This window comes from Chiloscyllium plagiosum, chromosome 16 (genome assembly GCF_004010195.1).
Source record: "Chiloscyllium plagiosum isolate BGI_BamShark_2017 chromosome 16, ASM401019v2, whole genome shotgun sequence".
Taxonomy (NCBI): domain Eukaryota; kingdom Metazoa; phylum Chordata; class Chondrichthyes; order Orectolobiformes; family Hemiscylliidae; genus Chiloscyllium; species Chiloscyllium plagiosum.
In genome coordinates this window covers 68,298,040-68,304,555 of record NC_057725.1, presented here as the reverse complement: position 1 = coordinate 68,304,555, position 6,516 = coordinate 68,298,040, and the positions used below count along the sequence as shown (strand labels likewise).

The following is a 6,516-nucleotide window of genomic DNA, read 5'->3' as shown; positions in this document are numbered from 1 at the left end:
GTGAGGGGTCGGGGTGGGTCTGTGAGGGTGCGGGGCGGGTGTGTGGGCGGTTGGTGGGGGAGGGGTTTGTTGTGCTTGGCGGGGTTTCCCCGCGAGCGGGCGGGCACGGGCTGTGTGGCGGCGCGAGCTCCCCTCTCCCGGGAAGATGCCGGTTGTGTCGAAAGGTGACGGGATGCGGGGTCTCGCTGTTTTCATCTCGGACATCAGAAACTGTGAGTGACCGGGCCCAGGACTCAGGGCCATTCAACCAGTGTCCAACCGAGAGGGGCCCAGACTCCCGGGTTAGCTCCCCCCATGACCCCCAGGGTTAACTCCCTCAGGCGCCCGCCCACATCCCCGACCCCAGGGTTAACTCCCCTGTGGCAGCTCCAACTCCAAAGTTAACTGCCCCAACCCCAAAAATTAACTCCCCGATGATTCCCCAACCCCAGGGCTAACTCCCTCAGGACCCCGCTCACCCTTCCACCCACAGGGTTAATAGCCTCTGCTATGACTCCCCCAACCCCAAAATTAACACCCACCATGATTCCTCAACCCCAGGGATTAATTCCCCAGGACTCACTGCCCCCCCAATGCCGGAGTTAACTTCTCCATGATCCACCCCGCCTCCAGGGTCAACTGCCCCACTGACCCTCCCACCCCCAGAGTTAGCTCTCCCCCTTCCTGGGTAAAAACAATGCAGTGACGAGAACTACAGTCAGCACTGTAGCTGTGACAAAGAAAAATTCTATACAGCTCCAATATAACCTCTCTGCTCTTACACAGTTGATATCCCATTTTCTTGGTCGGCACGGTGGCACAGTGGTTAGCACTGCTGCCTCACAGCGCCTGAGACCCGGGTTCAATTCCCGCCTCAGGCCACTGACTGTGTGGAGTTTGCACGTTCTTGCGTGGGTTTCCTCTGGGTGCTCCGGTTTCCTCCCACAGTCCAAAGATGTGCAGGTTACGTGAATTGGCCATGCTAAATTGTCTGTAGTGTTAGGTAAGGGGTAAATGTAGGGGGGCAGGGGTGGGTTGCGCTTCGGTGGGTCGGTGTGGACATGTTGGGCTGAAGGGCCTGTTTCCACGCTGTAATGTAATCTAATCTAAATCTAAAATCTACCTTATTAACCTAGCCAGCACCTTCAGGGATTTGTGGCCAATCACCCAAGATTCCTCTGGTCCTCAGCTTCCTAGTGTCTTGCCATTCATTGAGTACTCCTTTCTCTAGTTACTTCTTCCAAAGTGCATCACCTCTCATTTATGAGGGTCAAATTCCACCTGGCACAAAGTGAGGACTGCAAATGCTGCAACCACACATTAATCCCATGTGGTTGCAGTCCACATTAATCTCTCTTGTATCCATTGCACCCGATGTGGTCTCCTCTACATCGGCAAGACAGGATGCCAACTTGTGGATCATTTCAGAGACTTTCTCAGGGACACCAGCACCAACCAACCAACCCCACGGCCCCTGGCTGATCACTTCAACTCCCCGTCCCAATAGACCAAGGACATGAAGGCCCTGGGCCTCCTCCATTGCCAAACCCTAACCACCCTACGCCTGGAAGAAGAACACCACATCTTCCGCCTTGGAACCCTGCAACCACACGGGATTAATATGGATTTCACCAGTTTCCTGTTTCCCTGCCCTCCACCAAATCCCAGTGCCAAGCCTCCAACTCGGTACTGCCCTCTTGACCTGTGCATCGTTTTTCCCATCTATCAGCTCCCTCCTCTTCTCTGATCCGTCATCTTCTCCCCCACCTTTATCTACCTATTGCAATCTCAGCTATCTTCCTCCCCATCTGTGGTGAAACGGTTAAAAATTATGTCCCAATACATGTGTGAATCATAATGTAACACATGTATTGGGCCAAGCGCCCAAAAGCTTCATTCCTGATGAAGGGCTTATGCCGGAAATGTCAATTCTCCTGCTCTTCGGATGCTGCTTGACCTGCTGTGCTTTTCCAGCACCACACTCTCGACTCACATTCCACCTGCCACTGATCTGCCCATCTGACCAATTCATTTATATCCTCCTTTAACCTAAACTCTTCCTCCTCACTCAATCTTTGTGTCATCTGCAAATTTATTTATCACTCCCCCACATTTTCATCACTAGCATTTAAGAAAATCACAAGCAGTAAGTGATCCTGCATTGATCCATCCAATCACACAAACACCCTTCTACCACCACGCTTACTTATTGATGGAGCAGATTTGATGGGCTGAGTACTTCTCTTATATTTTATGGTGTTAAGTCATGATTGTGATTGAATACACTTCATTGCTGGAGGTGCCAGGTAAAGGAGTTGACCCCGACTGAACGTTACAGACTGGCACTTTCCAAGGTCCAGGACTACGTGCTGAGGGACCCAGTAAAGCTTGGCGCAGCTACAACCAAGGTGCAGTGGGGAAAGGTCACTGTCTGTGGTCCTTCTGCCAAAGTTAAATAGGGGTCGGCTCAGTTATCGGACCCTCGCAGTGCTCAAATGCATGTAAATATAGTCCTGTTCAAGTGTAAGAAATGCCTTTGGTTTGTTTATTGGACAGCGTCAAATTCCTGTATTTGTTTGTTTGTTTGATATGCTACTGCACAAATCTGAACTTTGTTTGTGACTGTGTATGTATAAATTTACTATTTATGAATAAAATATATTTTTGAAACTAAAAAAAGCCTGGAGGAGCTGGATTGTTAGAATCCACATTTTTAACTCCCATGTCCCAGCATCAGATGTCCGGATCTTCCTGGGAAGTTATGCACAGCTGAGAAGGGGGCAGCAGTGACTGAGTGGACCCCTTTGGAATCTGGACCTGAAAGCATCAGGTCAAGGTAATCCTGAAGGTGGACGCTAGTGGGAGCATCCTGTGAATCTGGAAGGCAGGTACAATCAGAAGGAGCCGAGGCTAGCTGATTTGCGCAGGAGAGCCAAGAGTGTGCTGAACGTGTGGGGGATCAGGGCACATGGCAGCAGATTGTAAAGTGACCCTCTGCAGGAACTGTGAACAGGAGGGCCACCTGCTAAGGACTACAAGGAGTCAAAGAGCTGCAATCTGTACAAGGCCTGCCCAAGGTGAGGGAGGGGTATGTGTGTGCTATGTATGTTTAGATGGTCGTAAATGGCAACATGAGCAAAGGACAGGAAGGTGCCACCCTCCAGCAAGCAAACCAAATCAAGGGGCACCCAGAAGGAGGGACAAGCCGGAGAGGAGTCCTAGAGATGTACAGCACGGACCTCCATTTGAACAGATCGAGTCAATGGAGGAGGAGGAAACCAAGGAGGTGGGAGAATGGATACTGGTAAGAAACAACCCCAAAAGGAAAATACTTTGAGCCACCTGGTTCCACAGAAAAGTGTTAAGAGGAAGCTGCATGATGGACACACCAGCAGCTCCTCTGATGATGAAGATATCATGATAATGATGCAGAGATGGCCACCACCAAAACAAAAGAGGCACAGCACCATGAGTGAGGAGGACAGGAGCAACCCCCAACCCAACAATGCTGTACGTCGCAAGGGGCCTGGTGAAGTCAACCTCTTGCCACTGAGAATCAAGGGGTACCCAACTGCACCACAGCTCCAAGCAACTGAAAACAGAAATGCTGCAAATAAGGAGCAGAGCACGATAGTACCTCAGTCAGACTCAAAACTGCACCTTCCTGGCTTCTTTCTTGCCCCGATGACACTGGATCAGGGCAGTTGCCCCAGGTAGGAACAGGACTGAGAGTGTCCAACAGTCTGACCACACCGCATGGATGCAGGAAATCCCCTAGTGATAAGACTGCGGATGAACGGACATTGGGTCTGTGGGTAAATCTATGAACACTCAAAATGGGTTTTAGAATTGTCAGTATTAATGTGTGTAGTGTTAAAACACGACACAATGTGTTTCCATGTTGACTTACCTTGCCAGCATAAAAGAGGGCCTCTTGTATCTGCACAAATGCAGAGTTTTTTACATGGTGTCCCTGTGGACATAGTCCATCTTTGACCTCCAGGTGAAATGGAAGATAGTTCGGGTAACCGCTATGTGCAGTTTTAGGAAATAAGCCAAACCTGCACCATGTACAACACTGTGTATAGCTCACACCTGATGACCAGATTTTTACCTGCAATGGAGAGGGATCAGTGCTCCCATTTGCCCAGTTTCTGCCTCACCTTGGTAATATGCTACTCCCAGGTTTTTATGCACACTCAGACCCCTCCACACTGTATTCACAGCATCTTCAGATAATGTGACCTGACGGTGAAAGGGGTAAAGGATTGGTCAGCCCAGTTCCCAAAGAATATAGTCTTACTCTTGCCTCAATTTACCTTGGCTCCTAAGGCCAGTTTGAACCTGTCACAGATGTTCATGAGTTTATGCACGGACAGCGGATCCAAGCAGAATATGGCAGCTTCATGCATGTACAGGGAGGTTTTGACCTGCAGGCCTCTACTGCCCTGAATAGTCACCCCTCACACCCTTCCTGGTGGACTTAGCAGAAGGGTCTAAACAAACAAGACAGGAGAGACTAAGCAGCATTGCCTGACTGCGATCTGATCAGGAAGCTTTCTGATTCCAACGCTGAGACAGCACTATTGATGTTGGTGTAGAGCAGTTGGATCCTTGCAAATTCTTTCCCCAAAGCCCATTTTGGAGAACACATCATTAGAGTAGGAGTGCAATATCCTATCAAAGACTTTCTTCTGGTCCATGCTGTGAGGCCGGCGTCCACTCATCTGTCCTATACATACGTGATTGTATCCCTGAGGTGCATGAGGCTGTCAGAGAGCATTCTGTCAGTAAAGCACAGGTTTGATCGGGGTGAATCATTGATCCCACAGCAGACCTGACCCGATTGGTGATGAATTTTGAGGATTTTGTAATCCACATTAATCAGTGAAATTGGTTTTCAAATTATGATTTTCCCCTCCTCCCCCTTCCGCTTGTGGATGAGGGCGATGATATTTTCCCTCACAGATTTGCGTATGTTACCTGTTGTATTCCTCCAGCAGGTCGTGGCCAATCAGATTACATAGAGCTGAATACAACTTGATTGGTAAGCTGTCACCTCTGGGAGCTTTACTCTTCTGAAAGGACACAAGGGCCTTGGTCACCTCATCCAAAGATAACAGTTGGCCCAGCCTCTTATGCATGCTGTGGTCTAAGACTATCATGATAGAGATCAGGAATGACTGGAAGACCGCTGTGGGCTTAGTGTCATACAAGCTGACAGAAAATTATTTGCTGATCCTTAGGACATCAAACTAACATGACATGACCAAGCCATCTTCCTTCAGGCTGCTGATCAAGAGCTCTCTCTGTGTACTTTCTGGAAGAAGAAATGTAAGCACATCTTCTTCTGCTCCACAGAGCAGACCCTGGGCTGGAATATTATCTTGGAAGCCTCCAAAACACAGAGCAAGGTTTGCTGGCTCATCACATCCTGTAGATTCTCTTTGACACCAATGCCTATCATCTGCTGTAGGAGTAGCTTCTGCAGCTTTTCTGGAGTTTGGACAGCTTTCCCTGTCCCTCTCTCTCTCACTCTCACTTTCTAAATACCTTCGAGGATGAATAACCTCTTGATGTTCCCCTTGATTATTTCCCTCTAGTCCATCTCCGAGATGTCTTTGATATTTGGTGGTGTGACTAGAGTTTCTGGGGATGTTTTATCTACTTGTTTGGGTTTGTTGCTTAAGAATTGGTGGAATGTGTTTATCGGGTACTTGTTCTTCTTGAATACGCTGTATAGGTATTTTTCTTCTGCTGCTCATAGTTCTTGGGTGCTGCAGTGTGTTATGGCCCATTTAAGTAATGTCCTGATAGCTCCATTTGTGGGTGTTGGAATGATTGCTTCTGTAATTAAGTATCTGGTCTGTGTATGCTGCTTTCCTGTAGACGCTGGTTGAAGTTCCCATTAACTGTTCATTCCACTGTGACATCTAGGAACGGACATCTGTTGTTGTTCTCCTCCTCTTGTGAAATTTATGCCAGTAAGGATATTGTTGATGATGTTGTCGGTTTCCTGTAATTTGTTCCATTTTGTGATGACAAAGGTGTCATCCATGTAGCGGACCCAAAGTTTGGGTTGAATCGTAGGGAGGGCTGTTTATTCGAGTCTCTGCATTCCTGCTTCTGCTAAGAAGCTAGATTTTGGCGATCCCAATTGAAGTGGGTAGTGAGGCACAGGTCTACTAGCTTGAGGATGTTGTCCTTGCTGCTGAGTTTGGTGCTGTTTGGTGTTTGTGTCCTTGATTCATCTAGTAGTGCAAAGGAGAAAGTGAGGACTGCAGTTGCTGGAGATCAGAGCTGAAAAATGTGTTGCTGGAAAAGCGCAGCAGGTCAGGCAGCATCCAAGGACCAGGAGAATCGACGTTTCGAGCATAAGCCCTTCTTCAGGAATGAGGAAGGTGTGCCAAGCAAGCTAAGATAAAAGGTAGGGAGGAGGGACTTGGGGGAGGGGCGTTAAGAATCCGGTAGGTGGAAGGAGGTTAAGGTGAGGGTGATAGGCCGGAGAGGGGGTGGGGGCGGAGAGGTCGGGAAGAA

General features: G+C 48.7%; 1 protein-coding gene across 1 annotated transcript in view; it reads left to right on the top strand.

The window, feature by feature from the left end:
- Nucleotides 1-88: 88 nt before the first annotated feature.
- The window catches only part of LOC122557988 (AP-2 complex subunit alpha-2-like), a 102,375-nt gene continuing 95,947 nt past the window's right edge, over nucleotides 89-6,516 (top strand). Inside the window, exon 1 of the mRNA XM_043706289.1 lies at nucleotides 89-212. Coding sequence (XP_043562224.1) covers nucleotides 146-212 — 67 coding nt within the window. The 5' untranslated portion in view covers nucleotides 89-145. The remainder of the gene's footprint in view (nucleotides 213-6,516) is intronic.